The sequence below is a fragment of the Aspergillus steynii genome, assembly GCF_002849105.1.
Source record: "Aspergillus steynii IBT 23096 chromosome Unknown P170scaffold_7, whole genome shotgun sequence".
NCBI classification, from domain to species: Eukaryota; Fungi; Ascomycota; class Eurotiomycetes; order Eurotiales; family Aspergillaceae; genus Aspergillus; species Aspergillus steynii.
Window position 1 is genome coordinate 900,364 of NW_020194404.1, and position 20,373 is coordinate 920,736.

Genomic DNA, 20,373 nt, shown 5'->3' on the forward strand with positions numbered 1-20,373 from the left:
TTCTCATCGAATGAAGCCGTGTCTTGTGCTCTTCACTGCAGGCTAGCCAACAAGCCTCCAAGGATTTGATTTGCTCATTCCGTGGAATACGATTTGAGAGTCTGCCTCGTATCCGTGACGCGTTGCTGACATCTGACATTCGTTTTACCTGGACGGGGTATAAGACGGGTATATTATCCCGACGCCGTAGAGTTATCCGTAAGGACCCTGATCTATCGCATCCACATGAACATTCAAACTCCCACATCCCATTAAAAACATGGAAAAATCTGTCGACGATAATCCCCCGCCCTACGATCAGATCGATCAGCAACCTGAGGTGGACATTCCGCCTTTAAATCTCGCGTCGAACGCTGGGCCAGCCTCGTATACTACGGTCACTCAGGACGAATGCGTTGCTCATCTGAAGTTTTTGGCTGCCCTTGCCGACTTGCGTGACTCGACCGCTGGCCTCAGGGGCTTATTCTGTATCCATGATCCTAGTCCTAGTGTTTTCGAACAACTGATCGACGAGGCGCGAGCCCGGGTGAAAGAGAAACGATGGGCGGTGTATACAGCCCGAGCCGTCGAGCGCTATACAGTCTGGTGGGAAACATGCATTCCTTTCACAGACCCACCAATCCAAGTCAAGGACTTTGAAAGCAAGAGCTATAACGCCATTACTGAGAACCATAAGCGGCTCGTGTGGTCCCCGGAAACACTACCTCCTCTTGGTGAGTACTACGTATCTCTGGGTTTCAGTGCTCGATAGACTGCTTCCATTTCAAGTTGCTGACAGGCAACTTGCGCACAGACGTATTAATGGTCTGGCATGCCCACATGCTGAACCCCAGAGCCTTTCTCGAGGATTGCATTCGGGCTGGGAAAATGAGCCTCTGGGCGACCGGTTTTCCCTGGGAAGCCATAAATGCCTGTATCGGGAACAAGAACTTTGAATACGATCCAGGCATCAAAGCAAAGGCCACATTTACAGCGAAGACAGGCTTTGCGTGGGACAATCTACAAAACTCATCGAAGACGCTGGTGAGGTGTCCCGGCTGCACAAGCCGCGTGTCGGTTCTGTGGACTGACGGGGTGGTTACTGGGCCACTTGGCAAGATTTTTGAAGACTGGAAGGGGTTTGCGGACAAGGGCTTTAAGACGACATGCCCGAAATGCACCTTGACAATTGACCATGAAAAACTCAGGATTGAAAAATTCAGAGAAGATGTGAACAACCTGGCTACTGAGGATTTGCCTATGCCCGGCACGCTGTTCAACAATCGCGGTCACCCCGAGGCCATCAAATATAAGACAAGCAGGCGCCAAACCCAGTGGTGCTTTCCCAACCGCCTGGTCAAAGCGGCCAGCCGCGAATTGCAGTGGTACCTAAATGCCAATCAGATGCAGTGCGATTCTCTGAGATCCTTGCGGGACAAGCTCGTATCCATGCTGAACAACAAAGATATCATGCGGAATGTCAACAGCCATCGGCTCCTGCTGCCGATCGAGAAGATGGCCTTCCGCCGAATGATGTCCTGCTACTGGGATAACCACGGTCCCTTCGCCCTCGACCTAGTCGGGGCTGTCATTCGACAAGGCACTTTTGTTCAGAAAATGGATGGCATCGACTGGCTTCACTCGCCGACAGTCAAGGCCACCATGGGCCGGCTGATCAAGAAATATAGCGTGTTTTTCCGCATCATGGCAGCCAACCCAAAACACATGGCCGTTCCCACCCTCGACGTCGATCTCGCCTGGCACACGCACCAACTTTCTCCGTCGAGATATTACACATATTCGCTCCTCACCACCAACGACCAGCGCCGTTACCCCGTGTTTATCGACCACGATGACAAGGTCGACGAAGAGAAGCTCTCGGATGGCTTCGAATGGACCAGCAAAACATATAAGAAGCTCACCGGTGGGGAAATCTACAGCGAGTGCACCTGCTGGTACTGCGAGGCCGTTCGCGCTCCAGACATGCGCGACGGGCTCTTCGTCACGTCCGCCACGTCCAGGGCCCGCGAGGCGGCTGCCCAACTTCACGACCGACCCGACATCTCGTCGCACCCGGATAAGAACCCGCATATCTCGACGCACAATGCCGTCCGACCCACGACATTGCTCAACGCCGTCGATTCCCGACAAGTCAAGTACCTGAAGCTCCGCAGTAACTACGAGAAGGCCCGTCGGCGGGCCGAGAAGCGAGAGTCCAAGGAGGGCAAGAAGCGCGAGAAGCGGGCCTCGGACGATAGCCTCGCGTACGTCCCCTATGTATGGGGCTTCCCTGTCATGGTTCCATACTATGCGCCGTACGAATGCGATCCCAGCGTACATTCGGAGGCCTACGTCGGGGACCCCAGCTGCATGAGCACCGTGCCGGGAGCGTACGGGAACTGCGCGACCGGAACGTGCGGCGGCGGAGTCGCGGCGGGAAGCTGCGGTTCGGGAGCAGGTTGCAGTTCCGGTGGCTGCGGCAGCGGAGGTTGTGGAGGCGGCGGAGGAGGAGGCGGAGGCGGAGGATGTGGTGGAGGTGGAGGTTGCTAATTTCTCTTATACCCTTTTGATATTGTCACTATACCCTAATCTGTTCATGAATCTACCAAGTTTATTTCTATTAGCCCTTCCACACTTCATCCCCCTCCGTATCTCGCACAATGTATACTGAGAACATCAGCATGTTAGTGGTACTATGCTGAAACTATACCCTGATTTTACCTAACAGATTCTCAATCGAACCAGTCATGGTGGGGGGTGGGGGATTGTTTCACAGGGCTGGTATAGATTTTAAACACAACATGTATAGATATTCATGCCAGAGTAAAATATTAAGCATAAGTCTAGACCTAAAATAAATAACTTTTACTACACGAATAAAATAGACAGAGCAGCAGATCCTTGAATTCCTATTCTTTCACTTCTTAGACAAAAGTCATTATGCCCTAGTCTGGAACCATAGCAGCATCTATGAATCCACCAAGTTCACCTCCATCCTTATACATCAGTCCATGACAAATAAACCCACATTCCTCTCCCCATTTCCATGCTTCTATCTCATTCCTTCCATTCTACCCGTCAGAACCAGCAGACGTACCCACCAGCATATTCCACCCGCATTCGGAAATCCACTCTATCGAGGTTACATCAACGATCCACCTCCCCGGGGGTTCTCATTTGTCCAGCACGCAATCCTTCCCTCCGGTCCAGACTCACTCAATGTATCATTCTGGCAGGACGGGCGCCGACTCATAGACGTAATGAATTCCATGTCGACCTTATAAAGTCATTCGTTTCCGGCTAATACTTCTCTCCATCTACGATCCCTCGCTCCTAAATTTATACTATCTGCACTCATACATACATACCTCCCAGGTTCGCTTTCCCTTGTCCTGTTCACAACTAGGCCTTAAAGCTAACAGTGAACATAGAATGGACAAACTCAAGACAAGCCTCCAGTCGACCCTGGACTCGGCGAAGGAGAAGCTCGGCGGTGGTAAGTTCTAGTTAGCCCTACCTATCATATCATATCTTCTTTATCCTACACTAGCATTTCATGTCCATATAACAGTGGAAGTGGCTAATTCATCGATTCTACAGACCAGGCTATCGACAACGCCAAGGACCAGGCCAACGACTACTACAACAAGGGCAAAGACCAGGCCTCGTCGGCAGCTGATAAGGCGAAGGAGCAGGCGGAAAAGGCTTTGGGGAGTGGGAACGGCGATAATAAATAGGAATTTTAATGGTCTTGTATGGTAATAGGTAGCTAGTGAATGGAACTAATTAAATTGCTTAATTGATTGTTCAATTTAAGGTGAAGTATCGATATTACATTTCCATATCCAAAAGAAAATCAAGTAGAACAGAACAGAACTTTTCAAAAACCGAGAAAAAAAGTCATCAACATCAAACCGTAATAACAACCTTCCCTCGCCCTGTCCCTCCCCGTCCACTCGCCCTCTCATACGCCTCAGCCGCCCTCGACAGAGGATACCGATCCAGCACAAACACCTTCAACCGGCCCTCATCCGCAACGCGACCCAGCTCCTTCAACGCCTCGCTACTCCCCTGCACGATGAAAAACAAAGCCTTGACGCCCTCCCTCCGAATCCCCTTCTTTTCATGCTCCCTTCCGAAGTCGTAACTCGCCGAGTCGACCGAAATCAGACTCCCGGAGCCCGCGCTCACCAGGCCCCAGCACCCCTCCAGCACCTCCCCGCCGACCGTATCGACGATGACATTGTACGTCTCACGCCGGTCGTGGAGATCCACATACTCGACCGTCTCGTCGGCGCCCAGATCCCGCAGGAACGACCCGTTGCGCGCATTCGAGCTGCTCGCCGCCACGACCCGGAGCCCGGCCCGACGCGCCAGCTGCACGAGGTAGACGCCCACGCCACCTGCAGCGCCGGTGATCAGAATCGAAGTCGGCTTTGTCTCCGACGGCCGCGTGGGGGCTGATAGGGAGATTCCCGCGTGCAAGAGCGCCTCGTAGGCCGTTTGCGCGCTCAGCGGCACAGCGGCCGCCTCTTCCCACGACAGCGAGGAGGGCTTATGTGCGATCTCGCCTGTCTTGACGAGAACGTACTCGGCCCAGGCGGAGCCGCGATCGGCGTGCGCCATGCCGAAGACCTCATCGCCGGAGTGGAATGGGGAGGCGGGCGAGTCGGAGAAGACGGCCGCGACGGTGCCGGCGAGGTCGTGGCCCGGGATGGCGTATTCGTGGGCGTAGGTCTCGGGCCAGGTGAGGGCGTCGCGGACGGCGGTGGTGGTTTTGACGCGGACGAGGACTTCGTCGGGGTTGGAGGGTTGGGGGATGGGGATGTTGGCGTCGAGGGTTAGGGCTGACGGGGGAGCTGGGTTGGCGGGGGAGTAGGGATTGGAGGGGTCTGGGGAGGGGTGGAGACGGATGGCTTGCATGTTGAGTGTTTGAGTGGGCTGTTGGACTGTAGGAGGGTAGGATGGGTTGAGGGTAAAGGGTGGTGATGCAGGGTTTATATAGATAGGTAGATGTTTGTTGATGAAGCACCTCATGCCATAGAAAGCCAATGGGGGCATTCCGTCATCGCATCTGACTCATCCTGCGTGGACTTGCCGCTAGAGGTCTAGGGCTGACGACGGTGCTACAGCTTAAGCTTCGGTATTCAAGGTGGCATTCAATCCGAGTGAATTCATTCCGATCTAATGCGACTATGCGATCCACGTCCGCTTACGTCACTTGGGTATATGCAACAAAAGCAAAGTTCAAAGGCAGAAAGAATGAACGAATACAAGAGAACCATGTCCTCGCTATAACTATAAACCGGCCGACTCTATCCGCCTACATCACGACGCATTTGTTCCGCTTCTTGCTTCTCTCGTGGATGGTTCGCTCGTTCCACTCCTCGATCCGTCTTCTCCAGAGATCGTTAGACGGCTGGGAGCTCAAGGAAAGAGTTGGGTCGGTGGACGCTCGACGATTCAAGGGTACGATGTTCGGCGCTGGCATCCGAAGATCCTGGGACTGCGACCGTCGGTCTATCGATCTGCGTTGCCCAGGGCGTATCCACGAGTTCCTCATGACTTCCGGAGATTCATATTGGGGCTCGAAGGCCTGGAGATTGGGCGATGAAAGTGAAAATGGATAGTTCAGATTAGGTGCCATCGTGGGAAGAGCAGGCACGGAGTCTTCCTGATCTTCTTCGGCAGAGTGTCCGGCACCCGATTCGCGCTGAGCTTCTTGAATTGGAGTAGCCTGCGTTGGCTCTTGAGAGATCTCAGTCGTGGAAGCGATCTGAGTATTGTTGCCATTCTGCAGGGATGACATCTGACCGGCAGTTTGCGGTCGCTGCGGGGAATTGCTCGGCTCTTGTAAGGGAGGCACTGAGGGCACATCGGGCTCGTCGACATTCTGCGTAAAACGGCTTCCCGAGTTGGTTCGACGGCGGATGAAACTGCTATGCCGCCGACTTTGATCGTCGGAATCGCGCGTGTTTCTTCTCATGCGCGAGGTGAATCTGGACCCAGTGATAGTGTTTAACCTTTGTAGGGACGAGGGAGCCGAACTGTCCTCTGTCGGGCTACTCAAGCGCGTTGTTTGAGATCTGTGAATTTGAGGCGACGAGGCACTAGCTCTTGTGGGAAGAAGGGACCTCCTGAGATACTCCGGTAGCGGCCCATCAGGTTCACGGGAGTATGGAGGCGGGGGAGGGACCCAATTGTCCGCATCGCTTTCATGAGGGACCTGAAAGAGTGGGGGAACCCGTCTATCGTCGTATATTCGACGCCCGTCGTCTCGATACCTCGGGTTGTAACGTCCCTGGTTGAAGGCCGCAGCGGTAGCGGCACGACGCAACGTGTCGTGAGACCGAGGTTGAGTATTGTCGTAGGGACTATCTGGAATCGGGGGAAATTCGCCATCATTCGACGAGCCAGACAAGTAGGAACTATTCCGACGCAGATTCAATGGGGAAATATGATGCGTTGAGGAGGCAGCAGGATAGGACTCGCGATTAGCATGCCGTGCACGAAGAGGATTCCCACGCTGCAAACGTGTCCTTCTTCGCTCCAGTTCAACAGCAGTATCCATGCTGGCGTTTGGCTCATTAAGCATCTTAGGCTCGGCCTCTCCAATCTCAATACTGATTTCGGTCACATCTCCGTCTTTGGCGGACCGCGCAAAGTCGAAAAGAAGCACCCGTCCTCCATCTACCGGAACATCTTCCTCACCAAAGCTCGGAGGATTAACGCCTCCTGGGGCCACCGCCACTAACCTGCGATGGTCTGTCGCGGCACCGAAACGTTGTACCCAGCGGGCTGCAGTGATTCCAGGCACCTCGCTCACCTTATGCCCAGTGATTAGCATCTTCGGTCGCAGGATGGACTGCTGTAGCCGTGTCGAGCTATCCTGTCCTGGAAAAGCCAGAGCTTCTACCTCTCGGGGATCCTCGTTATCATTCACTGCAGGTCGCCCTGCAGCAGAGGATGCGGCGAGAGCAATGTCCAGTCGATCGGGCAACCCGTACACCCACAGCCCGGCTTCCTGAAACCCCAAGGCAGCAAGTTCACCCTGGCAGTCGACTGTTGGCAACATAGCGGGCGGAGATTCTTGCGATCCACATGCAGACATGGGACTCACAAAAAACGTCGTGCCAGAATTTGCATTGTTGGCCCCGATTCCTCGAAAAGCGCCAATCTCCTTGTCAAATCCAAGAACCCAGTTACCCTCGCCCTCGGTATGCATTGGGAGAAGACATGCATGACTATAACCCTGGATGACGTCAGGGAAAAGTATTTGGGTTGTCCACATTCGAATTTGGGCGTCTCGTGCAGAGTCGGAGTCCGGCTCCGTATAGAATGGTACTGTGATGGTGACGAGCTCGCTATTCTGATCATCGCTGGAAGAGCCCAGTAACATGATTCCATCAGACGAGAACGACAGTGAATCAACCCCATTGCAGCGTACAGCACGTCGTTCTGTTGCTAGAGCCCCCTCTCCAATTGCGTACACTTCGATCCGATCATCGTACGCTATAGCAAGAACGCCACCCATTGGACAAAGTGCCAAGGTTCGCGGGACGTCATTCAACTGGAGTTCTTGAATGTGTTTTGCCTCGACGTCGGAAAGAGTATAAACGTGGACCTGGTGGCTGGAAGAAACCACGGCAAGAAGAGTGCCATCGTCCGAGATAGCCGCATTTAATGGACGTCTCCAAGTCTTCAGCTCATGCCTCACAACAGCCGGGCCAGTCGCCACGTCGATGACCACGATTCTCGAGGAGCTGATGCAGAGGACTAGCTGGGCATTGGGCGAGAAAGTAAAACGAAACGCTTCACCTTGTGGAAAAGGCGTCGAGGAGCTCATAGACGTCGAAATGAGTTTGATCAGTGTTTTTCGAGGTCTCAGGAAGACATCAAAGGCATTGCGCCGAATCTCCGCCAGGAAACTGCGTTTGAGGTTTGCAAGGCCGTCTGGGCGGGTCGTGTCCGCGGTGGCCTTCTGCGTTAGGGCGAATGACGGGCAGCGCGCCAGATGATAGGCATAGAGTTGAGACGAGTCGGAAATTCGTCGCCATTTTCGGTTCAAGAGGGCTAGGGATGCAAAGGTATTCGCGTCAACGCGGTAGAGGATGCTAGAGGGCCCCGTTAATTAAATCACCTACGCCATCGCGTACCCGCAGCGCTAATGCCGCTGGAACTATACAGACCAAAGAGGACAGGGGAAAAGAAAGAAAAATAGAGAAAGAAGAGAGATCGATAGGACTTACTACTCAATCACAGTGCGAGGCAACCGGTAGAAGGGGGGTGAGCTCTGCTCATTTGCCCGTCCCTGACCTCTCTCACGCGAGCCAGTCTGTTGCGGGTCAGAAACAGCCCTGTCAGGCTGTTCTTGGTCGATCCGACAGCCGTCAAGCTGCTCCGCGCAGGGCAACCGAACATCCTCCTCCATGGTCAATGATCAGCACATGGGAGTCTACATTGGTTTGAACCAACACATGCCCAGGTTCAATGGCGCACATTCAGCATTTTTTCCAGGAGAACTCAGGAGCAAGAGTTTGCAGGATTTCCTGGTTGCCTGTGGAAGAACGGAAGCGCCAACTAGCGGCGTCGGTGGCTGTGTCTGGTTACTTCCGGTGCGACGGTGATCTTGACTGGAGTGGGCGCATGGAACCGCCGACTGAAACCATCGAGGGGTCAAGTCTCGGGGGATCGAGGAACCACGAAAGTCAGGGGGTGGGAAGCCGGGGAAGGCAGCAGGAGAGAAAGGCTTATCTCGACCAGCACGACCAGTTGCAAGATCCCTCCTCAGCGACCGCCGACGAGGACGAAGGAAGACGCCAAGAACGGCCGACGGCGGGTTAGCCTGCGAGCCTGCGAGCCTGAGGGCGGGCGGCGCTAGGCCTGAAGCAGCAGGCCCTGGTCACGGGCGGGTCTCGTGAGAGCCGCACGTGGTTGGTCCGTGGGCTGACTCAGCTCCCCCACGTTCCTGAGTCAGCCACCGGGAGGCCCTCCGAGACTTGCAAATTCACCAGTTTCGCCTCGTTCTTCTCCGCAGATCGAGACTTGCAGGTCAATTTGCCGCAGGTCTACAGCGGTGTCCGGCTATGCGCGTGTTGGCGCGATTGCGCAACTGATCGGTCCCTGGTTCAATGCTGCCCGCGTTGGTCGCTGCGCTAGTCTGACCTATCGATCAATCCTCATTGATTGATGCCGAAGCTCGGTCCTTATCAACTCTCTCCACTCTCCCTTCAGTCTCCGTTGGTCTCGGATAAATCCCAACTGACACACGCGTACGCGCGAATCCTCTTTGAATTGGCCCGCGTGAAGCTCATGAAGACGGCCCTGGGATCACGATAACCAGCACCGAGGGGACGGAGGCTCACCATGCCACCTGCGACGGTCCAGAATGGCTCTTCATCCCAGAAACATGGCTCGCCCGGGTTTAACGCAGGAGCGCGGCCTTACAGATCGCACAAGGTCCGGGCTTGTGACTTATGTAGAAAGCGCAAGTCCCGATGCACGGTTGACATTCCGGGTCAATCATGCCTCTTGTGTCGGGTCCAAGGTGCCGATTGTCATTACCAGGAGGAACCCAGCCAGGACCCTCCGATCCCCAATGGCTCGCCGTCGAAGGGATGGATAGTTGATCCCGTCACGGAAGGCCTGGCTCCCGGTCAGAAGCGCAAGCGCATTTCTGAAAGTGACTCTCCCCCGCACCCTGTTCGCCCTCTGGATGACACCGTTACTCGGCCCAGGGCCTCTTCGGCAGTGGATAGCCGGGGGAGCGAGTCTAGGCGGCAGGGGGACGAAGACCCGCATAACGAATCTGTTCAGATTGTCGGTCCGGTCGTGGCCGATGACGCCCAGGTTATCGAGAAGTTTATGCCCCCGGAAACGTCGAACCAATCAGAGACACCCAAAAATCATCCGTATAATGTCTATTCTAATGATCCGAGGAAACCAATTCTTTACACCACCATCTCCAGACGGAGAAAGGGTATGCGACGGGGAATCCCGCCGGGGGAAAACCAAAAGGAGATTCTTGAACAGATTCTTGGGCCTTTTAGGCATGATCTAGTCCGCCTGTACGCCTCCCATGGTTTCTATCAACGCTTCGCCGCACTAACATAACCATACAGGTTTTTAGACCGATTTAATGTAGCATTTCCTATCTTTGACGGCGAAAGCTTCTGGGAGGCCTACAACTCAGATTCGCCAAGTGAGCCACCGGCTTCTCTTCTCTGTCAGGTTTATTCCATGTCACTGGTCTACTGGAAGCATACTGCGAAGCTCGCCTGTCACCCCAAACCGGATGTTCGATACGCAGTCAACATGACCGTGGCTGCCCTCCACGAGGAATTCTCGGCCCCCGGGCTATCTACGATCAGTGCAGCGCTGATCGACTTGACTGGGCGACCGATCTTCTCGATGACCGGCAATGCCATTAGTTGCGGACGGATGATCTCGCTAGCGCACTGTCTTGGGCTGAACCGCGATCCGTGTCTGTGGAAGATGTCCGAGCGGGAAAAGAACAATCGCATTCGCCTATGGTGGGGTGTTGTCATTCATGACCGCTGGTAAGACTAACCGCTGTCACATACTCCTTCCACCGGTGCTAATACATCCATCAGGGGAAGCTTTGGACATGGCGTGCCTCCTCAAATTGCCAAGAATCAATACGATGTTCCTTTGCCCACCATCGATGGCTTGTTGCCTCAAGCTGGGCGTACCACCGAGCGTGTGAGGGCCGCCCACTGTCACATTGCACTCTGTCGATTGACAGAAATCCTCGGGGAGCTGTTACCCCTTGTCTATGGCCTTCAACAGCGCCAGCCCCGCGAAACAAACAAGAAGATCCGCCAAATTCGAACGGATCTCGACATGTGGGAAGACTCTCTACCCGACTGGTTGAGAATTCCCGTGAACCCGTCAGAGGATCGCATATCCGGCACGAGTAGCTTGCAGCTGGGCTTTTTGGCTGTCAAAATGCTCGTCAGTCGGGTCGAGCTCACCGTAAGCTCCCTTTCTCACTCTGTGCATATTACACCTCAAATCTAACGCATGAGCAGGAGGTCAACAACGCAGAAACCGAAAACCCCGAAGCTCGTCGCTACTTCCAAACCGAATGTCGCAGGTCCGCCGAAGAAATCGTCCAATTCATATCATCTCTCCGAACGGAGAACTACAAAGAATTCTGGCTTCCTTGTACGTTCTATTCCCTTACACCTCCCATTATACCTCAGTAATTAACCCTACAAACAGACAGCGCCTTCCACCTCACATCCACAGCAACCCTTCTTGTCCGCTGCGCCCTCGAGACCACCGACGGCGAAGTCGCCCGGTCCTGTCTCGCAAACGTCGAAACCCTGCGGACCATCCTACGCCGCGTCCGGGAGGAAGAAGACTGGGACGTAGCCGACATGTGCCTCGACCACTGCGAGCACATCCTCAACCGACTCCCCGGGAACAGCAACAACGCGGACCCGAGCTTCAGCGGCATCGGACAGGCCGATAACCGACTGGTCAATCCGGCGGCGATATCGCTGCCCGAGACGCAGACGAATAACGATATAGTTGACGACATGATGTCTATCTCTGGGACGTTCGGCACCATGGATGGCTTCCCGTTCGATATGACGGGGATTTGGGATGTTTCGGTCTTTCAAGATGTAAACTTAACGTGATCCATAATATGGGATTTTTATGTAGGGAACGATGGGCAGTTTAGAGCTAAGAGAAGGGAGGATTTGTTGGACCTTATACCCTCTGTAAATAGTACTGCTGCTTCAATTCAACATTCGGTTCATTGTTTTATCAGAGCAAAATTCAGAACAAGATTCAGCAACATTCAGAGCAACATTCAGAGCAACATTCAGAGCAACATAACGACCCACGCCTACGACCTTCATTCCAACCGACCCGTTCGAAGACATTAAACTATATTTCAATTTGTACAGAACCAACGAAGAACCAATAAATGCTATTTTACAGTCACCCATGACGCTCAGGAGCCAAACAATCCTTCTAATCGTAACCCCACCACTGAAAAAGAAAATGAGAACCGCGGACGCGCATGATGATGAAAAGGAGACAAGGAGGAGAGGGTTTCTATAAAGCGTCGTAAACGGATCAAGAACGAATTTACTCCTTCTTACCAGCACCGAACATGCCGGTGAAGGAGCCCTTCATTGCGTCCATCTGCTCCTGTCGGGCCTTCTCTTCTTCGGCAGCCATCTCAGCCAGCCACTTCTCGCCGTTCATGCGGATCTCGGCCTCGATCATCTGGTAGTTCTTCTGTCCCCGCTCACGGATCTGGTCCCAAAGCATCTTACCCTGGGCCAGACCCTCGGAGGGAGACTGCTCGCCGTCAAGGGTACGGGTGGACTTGAGTCCGAGGGCAGAAGCCAGGTTACCCATTCCGACCTTGGGCTTCTTCTTCTGCTCTTCGGCGAGTTCCTTCTCGAATCGCTCACGCATGGCCTTCTCACGCTTGGCGAACTCGATGGGGATGGAGGTGCCATCGAAGGACTTCATGACAGGACGAACATCATCGACGCCCATACCGGCAAGGTACTCGAGGAACGGGATCAGAGCAACCAAGGTCTTATCCTTGGGGTCACCATGCCACTTGTCGAGAACGATGGCGTTCTCGGGCTGCAAACGAGCGTGCTCCTCCTTGGTGTCGATCAGGATCACCTTGGACAGATCACGGTTCAGGTAGGAAAGATCCTATTCCATTTTTGTTAGCCACTTGGATGTTTGAGTTTCGGATATCACATACCTTGATGTACTCGCCATCCTTGTACCGGGTAGCTTCACGGAACAGAGGCCAACGGATGATGCGGTAGGGATCAAGTTTGCGAAGCACCTGGTCTGCCATCATGCTCGGCACACTAGTGAAGAGGACGAGTTCATAGTACTGGTTGAGGTAGCGAAGGAAGTAGTCGACACCAGGTCGCTTGGCAACACGCCATCCATGCTCGCGGCTCCATTCACTGTGCACAAGCAAGTCTTCCAGACTCAGAACCAAGGTGTAGGGCTGGCGCATCATGGGATCCTCGTCGGGAAGGAGCGAAGGGAACGCAGGGTCCTTGTAGTAGCTTGTGATGTCGCTGTAGCGGGCCTTGATGCGGTTGTACCAGAGTCCAAAGCCCCAGCCCGAAGGGACGTCCGGGTGAGCCTTCTCCTCTTCTTCGGTATCCCAGTTCCGTCCCAGATAGGCACCTCCTCCAGCACCTGCAAGCAGGAAGAGGACATACATCAGGTTGGCCATACGAGCCCTTCGGCGGTCGAGAGAAGACTCGTAGCCGCTCTTGGGAATGTCGCCATCCCGTCCATCGTCTGTGTATTCTTCGGAGCGCGAGGGGTCCTCGGCCTCGGTGAGATTCAAGGGAGACTGGTTACGGTTCTTGGAGCGAGCTTCGAGTTCTGCAGCGAGGGTGGAGGGAATTCCCTGCGTGAGATCGGGGAGCGGTTTCTGGGGTGCTTGCTTTTGGGCAGGCGTTGGCTCGGATTCGACCTAGATTGATTCGAACAGCAGTCAGCGAAGCCCTAGAAGAGAAGATTCCCCAGTGCTAAGTCCAGGGAGATAGAAGATGGCTTACATGTTTCGAGCTCTGGGATTCCGTGTTGGCATCGGGTTGAGCCTGCTCCGGCGAAGGTTCTTGTTGCGAAGAGTTTGTCGGCTGTTCGGGCTGGGAAGGCTTCACGGACTCGGGAATGTTATACGGAGCCTTGGGCTTGCCAACCTTCGCATAGAATCGCGAGTGGGTGACAGGAAGTGCCGGAACACGGAGAGTGGAGGCGAGGACATTGGGCCTCGTTAGAGGTAATACAGCACGGCTAAGCATGATGAAAAAGAAAGGGCATTAAATTATGACGGAAGAAGTATAGATTAAAAAAGCTGCGCGCTCATGCTCTGCGCAACGGGGGAGAAGAGATCGGGCAGTTGGCCTTTGGCAGGACAAGGCAACGGACAGAGACACGGTGTTGGGAGGGTCCTGGAGTTCGTGACTGACTGTCGAAGTCCGAGGAAGTAATGATGGCGTCGAGCGGAAAAGTTGCGGTTGCTGCGCTACGGCCGACCGGAAGCGCCCACCGCGTCATTCTCGGCCCGCCTTTAAAATCTTTCGCCTTCCGCCGTTTTCTTCCTTTCCTTTCTTCTTTTTTTTCTCCAGTTTTGAAAGTTGATTCACCCAGACGGTAAATTTGACCCAGCAAGATACTTCGATGCTTGTTGGGTTGTATTAACTGGGGAGACCAATATCCCATCCCCAAGAGCCGCGGCGAAGAACTTCTGTGCAGCTGCAGCCCCGTTGATGGGATACAAATTCTTACCTTCGCTAAATGGTGGTTTGATGTCACTGCCTGATTGCGCACTTGTATCAGCATGTTAATTCACTGAGTTCAGTTAAATACAACAATGAGATGAAAGCAAGGACTTTCGTTTTTGCAAGATCTTTCGGATAGAATTTTGTCGTATTTCTTTTTTCTTTTTCTTTTCTCTTTTCTGCTCTAGACTTATTCCCACATGGAGCCCAACATGGCATCCGCCGGTCTTTCAGCTGCCTTGGAGAAGGTGCACCTGGATCAAGACGATCATGAAGATGTTCAGGAAAAGCTGGCAGCCCCAAGCTTGCCGGGTCCGTTTCGATTCTTCGACCTTCCTTCAGAGATTCGACTGCGGATCTACTCGTTCGTCCTCTTTACACCTCGTCGCAGAAAGAAGGCACTGCGAGCAAATGGCAGTGTAGGCGCCTCGTCGAAAAACCCTCCTCGTTCGCAAATGTCCCACCGTATCAATCTGTACCTGGTATCGCGCCGTATGCACAATGAAGCTACCGATTTCTTTTATTCCAGTCAAATTTTCCGGCTGTTCCACATTCAAGACTATTGTCGGTTACCAACAATCAGGTCCATTTCGTCTCGATACCTGCCGTCCATTGCAACCCTCGAATTGATCCTGGGCTCTAGTTGGACCGCGCCGCCTGACAGCTGGACGGTTAACCGAGAATTGGGCCTGGAGGAGATGACTCGCGTCCGAACGTTCAAAATTTTTATAGAGTGCGACCCGTCGCATCCGGTGTTTGAGGGCTTCCGAATCTCCGAGGGTTTTTACACCGATTTCGCCGGGGAAATCGTGCAGCAGTCTCTCAAAAGACTACCCAATGTGGTTCATGTCGAGTTCGATGCATATCCATCGGTCCGCAAGAGCGGGGCATTAATGAGGCGATTGCTCCAGGAAACAAGATCGGCGTCAAAGCAAATCGTCTGGGGTCCCGTGAGAGGGTGGACTGATTTTGATGGCGAGGAAACACCCAAGAGGAACCTTATCTACGAGCTCAATCTGGATGAAAGTAGTCGGAACGATCCTGTCACGCAGCGAAGACTTCGGATTTTGAATTCATGACATCAATCTGTGCATTTCCATGAAGACATGATCATGATTTCTCTATGATTTGTGATTTTTATTGTATAAAGTGCTTGTTTAGATATTAGAGGTTTATACTAGAGTCAGTCAAATTTTACAGCAGTATTTTCTTATTTTACTGCTATCGCATTTTTCAAATCATATCGAATATGTAAATAGATCTACTATCTTCTCAGGTTGGTTTATTCTTGTGGTGATGCCGCAGGGAGATATATATCTGGAACCCGCATTTAAGATCGGAACGTATCGCACCAATGGTCTAATTTATCTACTAGAAACTAACAGTAAGACTGGAACAGAGTGTCCAGTAAAATATATTGAGTAACATGTCTACAAAGCTCCAGATTAACGGACAAGAAATGGTACATTGAATCATTCATTTACGGAGATATCTCCATTCTAATGCTCCTTACTACTAGCGAACAAGATTCTCAACCATCCTTATTGATATTAAGAAACACGTATACAAATCGTTTCCTCTTCATCATGCTCGAGTCATTTATAGGTCCTCGTCCACCTCCATGCCAGTGCCGTTTTGGGAGTCCTTTCCGTTCGATTGACGGGCTACCGAAGCGTCCTTGTCAATCATCTGTCGCGAAACCGCAACGATGTTGTCCTCGATCAGTTCCTGGCTGACATCTTCGATATCTGCAGGGGAAAGTCAGTAAATAAAGCAATCTATAGATTGCAGGCGCAAACGGCGAACACGTACGTTTCTTCGGGTCAACCTTTCCGACGTATCTCGTCTTGAGCTGATCCTTGCTGAGTTCTGTCTCTTCCTTAACCCTCTTCTCGTAGCCCTCGGCAAGGGTGACGAGCTGCTTCATTCGGTCGACGTTGTGCTGGCCTTCCTCGTGGAAATCTTTCATCTGCAAGGCTTCGGTCCAGACGTGCTTGTGCAGGTTCATCAACATGTTCTCCTCCAGTCCGGTCTTGCGGTAGTTGATGGCGATGCTGTAGTAGTGTCTGTTCAATCCGTGGATAAGGGCCTGAATCGAGGGCTTGTTCAGGTGACCCAAGTTCGAAGTCGTTTGCCGGGGCTCCTGGCCCATGACGACGGTCTGGGGTTGGATAAGACGGAAGGCATCGATAACGACCTTACCCTTGACGGATTGGATGGGATCGACGACGACGGCGACGGCACGGGGCGTCAGCTGCTCGAAGGACTGCTGAGTGTTGATATCGACGGACGAAAGCCAGCAGCCAAAACCGGGGTGAGAGTGATACCATCCAACGACGGTTTCCGGTCTATATGAGTAAACCAGTTAGTCACGCAATCAGGCAGGATTGGTAATGCCCAAGCTTACCGTCCCGTTTGCCGGAGCATGTCCATCATCTTAGTCTGGAAGACGGGATCCACAGCCTCGACACTGACACCGGTACCACTCTGAGGCATCGCAAAGACATCGGTAACTCTGACTGTATATTCATCCACAAACTCTCCCAGCATCAAACCCATGACTTCCATGGGTACACCGGCCCGACCATGTCGCAACATCTTCAGAAGAGCTAACGAGGAGATGTGAACAGTCTCGGAGTTATCGATCAGGTTGGGGGTATCCTGGAATTTCCGATCATCAGCATCATGACTCGTAGGTTTATTCGAAGGGAGTATCGTAAGAAACCATCCCCGACGGATCATCCCGGCCTTTTGGCAGGAAAGATAGTGATAGGGTGTGTAGCGAGATGTAAGGGAACGAGGGAACTCACACCACCGGGAGCTGCACTTCCCATACCCATACCCTGGGCAGCCTGCAGCATGCGATTAAGTCGATCCATGGTTGATGACGGGATATGGATGAAGTGAAAGAGAAGATGCGAAACAGGCCAAGGATGACTTCCAACACGGAAGCTCCAAAACGATGAAAGAGGTGAGCGGAACCCGAAGGGAGAATTCTTTGTTCAGAGGATTCGAGTAAAGAGGATCGAGAAGACGCAGATGAATGTGATCCAAGGGAGATGCTCGAGATTGAGTGGAAGGAAGACGATGACGAGACAAACGATAGGTGGAAGCGAAGACGCCGCCATCGAGCTCTCAAGGCACCTGACGAAGGCGGTGGGAGCAGCTCTGGGTCTCTCCGCCCGCCTTTCTCTCGGCCTTCCCCTTCGCTTCCATTCCCATCTCTTGCATTTATCCTCGTCCTCCTCTCCCGGAATGCGGTCCATTCGCCTTTGATATAGGATTGGATTTCTATACCGTTCGTGGCGTGTGGACACCCTGAGACCAGTGAATTATTTGCCTGGAGCTGGGGACGCCTCCTTCGATTCTTTGTTTCTTTGTGATCTTGACAAATCCACTCTCTAGTGCCGACAAAACACCGTGCCATTTAATTGCCAGCATCAAGACTGATTTGGAGTGAAGCCACCTGGTGTTTTCTTACACGCTGCTCTCCAAAATGGCTTCTTTACCCCCTCTCGACCCAATCAGTACGAATGGGGACCGTGGCAAAAAAGTCGCTTACTTCTACGATTCTGATGTGGGCAACTATGCCTACGTCTCCGGGCACCCTATGAAGCCTCATCGCATAAGGTTGACGCACAGCTTGGTGATGAACTATGGCCTCTACAAGAAAATGGAGATTTACGTGAGTGATGGTGACCCTAAAATCGCGTTGGTCTTCAGAACCTTGCAATACTGATGAGCAATCCCTGCAGCGTGCGAAACCCGCCTCGAAGTACGAGATGACCCAATTCCACACGGACGACTACATCGAATTCCTTTCGAAGGTGACGCCAGATAACATGGACTCTTTCGCGAAAGAGCAAAGCAAGTATAATGTCGGTGACGACTGTCCCGTCTTCGATGGTCTCTTTGAATTCTGTGGTATCAGTGCGGGTGGCAGTATGGAAGGCGCGGCTCGGCTTAATCGCAACAAATGCGACATCGCCGTTAACTGGGCCGGTGGTCTCCACCACGCCAAAAAGAGCGAGGCTAGTGGATTCTGCTACGTGAATGGTATTGATCTCCTGCCTATGATTAGAATTGATGTTTTGGGTATTTGCTGACCATATTCCCTCATTCCAGATATCGTCTTGGGTATCCTCGAACTGTTGCGTTTCAAACAACGAGTTTTGTATGTCGACATCGATGTCCACCATGGTGATGGTGTGGAAGAAGCCTTTTATACCACGGACCGTGTCATGACCGTCTCTTTTCATAAATACGGAGAATACTTCCCTGGAACCGGTGAACTTCGCGATACCGGAGTTGGACACGGTAAAAATTACGCCGTGAACTTCCCGCTGCGCGATGGCATTGACGATGTCTCGTACAAGAGCATCTTTGAACCTGTGATCCGAAGCGTCATGGAATGGTACCGCCCAGAGGCTGTGGTTCTGCAGTGTGGTGGCGACAGTCTTTCTGGAGACCGCCTGGGATGTTTCAATCTGAGTATGCGAGGCCATGCCAACTGTGTCAACTTCATTAAGAGTTTCAACTTGCCGACCTTGATTCTTGGAGGTGGTGGTTACACGATGCGAAACGTGGCACGGACCTGGGCTTTCGAGACCGGTATCCTTGTGGGAGATTCCCTGGGCGCCGAGCTTCCCTACAACGATTACTATGAGGTAAGTAGCTATTCTTCCGCGCCAGAGACAGTTAGGTGTCATTTCAATTGGCTGACATAACCTAGTACTTTGCCCCCGATTACGAATTGGACGTGCGTCCGTCGAACATGGACAATGCAAACACCAGGGAATACCTCGATAAGATCCGCGCTCAAGTCGTCGAGAATCTGAAGCGATGCGCTTTCGCGCCTTCTGTGCAAATGACCGATGTACCTCGGGATCCTCTGGTGGAAGGTATGGACGACGAGGCGGATGATGTCCTTGACGACTTAGATGAAGACGAAAACAAGGATAAGCGATACACGAAACGACGCTTTGACCAATACGTCCAAAAGGATGGCGAACTCAGCGAGAGCGAGGACGAGGAGGAGAATGCAGCTCATGGTATCCGTCGGCAGCCCAATGCGTTGAAACGGAGAAACCAGGTAAATTACAGGCACCTCGACCCTGCCGATTCTGGACCGGAAAGTGGAATGGCAACCCCCCAGGACGCATCTTCCATTCCAGACGACGATATGGATACTACTGCCGATGCGAAGATGGGTGATGCACCAGAACTCGAGACGGAAATCGCCGGCTCTCCGTCCGCCGCTGCCGAGCCGCCATCGAGGGCCGAGGAGGGGTCTACTGCTGAGAAAACCGACATGGCCCTTGATGATCGGGATCAAACCGCCGCATCCGCTCCCATCTCTCGCCAGCCCACCCCCAAGGCACAAGATGAAGATACTGCCATGGAAGATGTAAGCGAGGCCGCTCCAGAACCCGAGAAGACAGAGCAAGCGGCCGCAGCCACTGCCCCAACCGAAGGTCAAGACGAGGAAAAGAAGCCCGCCGAGGAGACGCCCGCCCCTGAAAAGCCTGCTACGGAGCCGTCATCACCGGGAAAGGCTGGATCTCCTGCGAAGGAGAGCGCCGAGCAACCGGAGCCAACGCCCTCGGTGAAGGAGACCGAGACCTCAGAACCCGCGGAAACGAAAGAGAAAACACCTGAGGCTCCTAAGGAAGAACCGGCTGCTGACCAAGCGGAACCGGAGGCATCCAAGGAGGCCAGCAAAGACACTGCCACGGAACCACAACCAGAAGAGCCTACAAAGAGCGAGGAATAAGTCTCGGCATCTTGCAGAGGCGTTTATACTTCAGGTTCCTTGGCGCAAGGGGTTGGCAATATGGTGTTTTCTTTCTATTTTTGGTTAAGACTTGGCTCTGTTTAGTAGTTTGTCGTTTCCAGTAGGGGTTTCATTTTTTACTGTCTCTTCTTATTTCATTTTCTTTTATAACCTCACATACCTTGTGCATTAATTGATCCCTGTCAAAGCTTCGGAATATGTATGTACAGTGACCTACTCAGAAGTCAGAGCTGCGGTAGACCACCCCGCCCGGCGCTTGAACTAGATATCATGATAATGAATGGAAGA

At 52.9% G+C, this 20,373-nt stretch overlaps 8 protein-coding genes across 8 annotated transcripts; 4 read left to right on the forward strand and 4 right to left on the reverse strand.

Annotated features, from left to right (window-relative positions):
* Positions 1–207: 207 nt before the first annotated feature.
* Positions 208–3,716, forward strand: P170DRAFT_512269 (uncharacterized protein; the record flags this gene model as incomplete). The annotated part of the gene is made up of 4 exons (XM_024854973.1): positions 208–713; positions 794–2,369; positions 3,411–3,475; positions 3,580–3,716. Exons 1-4 carry the CDS (start codon positions 260–262, stop codon positions 3,714–3,716), a joined length of 2,232 nt encoding a protein of 743 aa, XP_024700911.1. The 5' UTR covers positions 208–259.
* A 45-nt stretch (positions 3,717–3,761) lies between these two features.
* Positions 3,762–4,919, reverse strand: P170DRAFT_439350 (NADP-dependent oxidoreductase). Its single transcript, XM_024849818.1, has one exon. It carries the CDS (start codon positions 4,900–4,902, stop codon positions 3,889–3,891), a length of 1,014 nt encoding a protein of 337 aa, XP_024700912.1. The 5' UTR covers positions 4,903–4,919; the 3' UTR covers positions 3,762–3,888.
* A 228-nt stretch (positions 4,920–5,147) lies between these two features.
* Positions 5,148–8,777, reverse strand: P170DRAFT_512271 (F-box domain protein). The gene is made up of 2 exons (XM_024854974.1): positions 8,229–8,777; positions 5,148–8,093 (listed from the first exon to the last, which is right to left on the reverse strand). Exons 1-2 carry the CDS (start codon positions 8,408–8,410, stop codon positions 5,303–5,305), a joined length of 2,973 nt encoding a protein of 990 aa, XP_024700913.1. The 5' UTR covers positions 8,411–8,777; the 3' UTR covers positions 5,148–5,302.
* A 568-nt stretch (positions 8,778–9,345) lies between these two features.
* On the forward strand, positions 9,346–11,645 carry P170DRAFT_512272 (putative C6 transcription factor; the record flags this gene model as incomplete). Its single annotated transcript, XM_024854975.1, has 5 exons — positions 9,346–10,046; positions 10,101–10,538; positions 10,593–10,974; positions 11,031–11,166; positions 11,224–11,645. The coding sequence occupies 5 exons, from the start codon at positions 9,346–9,348 to the stop codon at positions 11,643–11,645; spliced, it is 2,079 nt and encodes a 692-aa protein (XP_024700914.1).
* A 115-nt stretch (positions 11,646–11,760) lies between these two features.
* P170DRAFT_389606 (protein translocase subunit TIM50) lies at positions 11,761–13,985 on the reverse strand. The gene is made up of 3 exons (XM_024845870.1): positions 13,566–13,985; positions 12,743–13,480; positions 11,761–12,690 (listed from the first exon to the last, which is right to left on the reverse strand). The coding sequence occupies exons 1-3, from the start codon at positions 13,809–13,811 to the stop codon at positions 12,103–12,105; spliced, it is 1,572 nt and encodes a 523-aa protein (XP_024700915.1). The 5' UTR covers positions 13,812–13,985; the 3' UTR covers positions 11,761–12,102.
* A 160-nt stretch (positions 13,986–14,145) lies between these two features.
* Positions 14,146–15,494, forward strand: P170DRAFT_439353 (uncharacterized protein). Its single transcript, XM_024849819.1, has one exon. It carries the CDS (start codon positions 14,504–14,506, stop codon positions 15,368–15,370), a length of 867 nt encoding a protein of 288 aa, XP_024700916.1. The 5' UTR covers positions 14,146–14,503; the 3' UTR covers positions 15,371–15,494.
* Positions 15,495–15,747: 253 nt separating this feature from the next.
* P170DRAFT_413983 (proteasome regulatory particle lid subunit RPN11) lies at positions 15,748–17,365 on the reverse strand. The gene is made up of 4 exons (XM_024846999.1): positions 17,102–17,365; positions 16,699–16,952; positions 16,104–16,639; positions 15,748–16,039 (listed from the first exon to the last, which is right to left on the reverse strand). Exons 1-4 carry the CDS (start codon positions 17,168–17,170, stop codon positions 15,891–15,893), a joined length of 1,008 nt encoding a protein of 335 aa, XP_024700917.1. The 5' UTR covers positions 17,171–17,365; the 3' UTR covers positions 15,748–15,890.
* Positions 17,366–17,515: 150 nt separating this feature from the next.
* Positions 17,516–20,337, forward strand: rpdA (histone deacetylase RPD3). The gene is made up of 4 exons (XM_024852447.1): positions 17,516–17,976; positions 18,047–18,347; positions 18,417–18,958; positions 19,024–20,337. Exons 1-4 carry the CDS (start codon positions 17,788–17,790, stop codon positions 20,062–20,064), a joined length of 2,073 nt encoding a protein of 690 aa, XP_024700918.1. The 5' UTR covers positions 17,516–17,787; the 3' UTR covers positions 20,065–20,337.
* Positions 20,338–20,373: the final 36 nt, after the last annotated feature.

Bases quoted from the DNA above. Each gene is read 5' to 3' on its own strand.
- rpdA (XM_024852447.1), top strand. From the start codon at position 17,788: ATGGCTTCTTTACCCCCTCTCGACCCAATCAGTACGAATGGGGACCGT. The intron at 17,977-18,046 runs GTGAGTGATGGT...CAATCCCTGCAG, and splicing joins ACAAGAAAATGGAGATTTAC to CGTGCGAAACCCGCCTCGAA. The intron at 18,959-19,023 runs GTAAGTAGCTAT...GACATAACCTAG, and splicing joins CCTACAACGATTACTATGAG to TACTTTGCCCCCGATTACGA.
- P170DRAFT_512271 (XM_024854974.1), bottom strand. From the start codon at position 8,410: ATGGAGGAGGATGTTCGGTTGCCCTGCGCGGAGCAGCTTGACGGCTGT. The intron at 8,094-8,228 runs GTAAGTCCTATC...GGGGCCCTCTAG, and splicing joins CCTCGCACTGTGATTGAGTA to CATCCTCTACCGCGTTGACG.
- P170DRAFT_413983 (XM_024846999.1), bottom strand. From the start codon at position 17,170: ATGGATCGACTTAATCGCATGCTGCAGGCTGCCCAGGGTATGGGTATG. The intron at 16,953-17,101 runs GTGAGTTCCCTC...CGGAAATTCCAG, and splicing joins GAAGTGCAGCTCCCGGTGGT to GATACCCCCAACCTGATCGA. The intron at 16,040-16,103 runs GTACGTGTTCGC...TTTCCCCTGCAG, and splicing joins AAAGGTTGACCCGAAGAAAC to ATATCGAAGATGTCAGCCAG.
- P170DRAFT_439350 (XM_024849818.1), bottom strand. From the start codon at position 4,902: ATGCAAGCCATCCGTCTCCACCCCTCCCCAGACCCCTCCAATCCCTAC.
- P170DRAFT_439353 (XM_024849819.1), top strand. From the start codon at position 14,504: ATGGCATCCGCCGGTCTTTCAGCTGCCTTGGAGAAGGTGCACCTGGAT.
- P170DRAFT_389606 (XM_024845870.1), bottom strand. From the start codon at position 13,811: ATGCTTAGCCGTGCTGTATTACCTCTAACGAGGCCCAATGTCCTCGCC. The intron at 13,481-13,565 runs GTAAGCCATCTT...GAATCAATCTAG, and splicing joins AATCCCAGAGCTCGAAACAT to GTCGAATCCGAGCCAACGCC. The intron at 12,691-12,742 runs GTATGTGATATC...AAAATGGAATAG, and splicing joins AGGATGGCGAGTACATCAAG to GATCTTTCCTACCTGAACCG.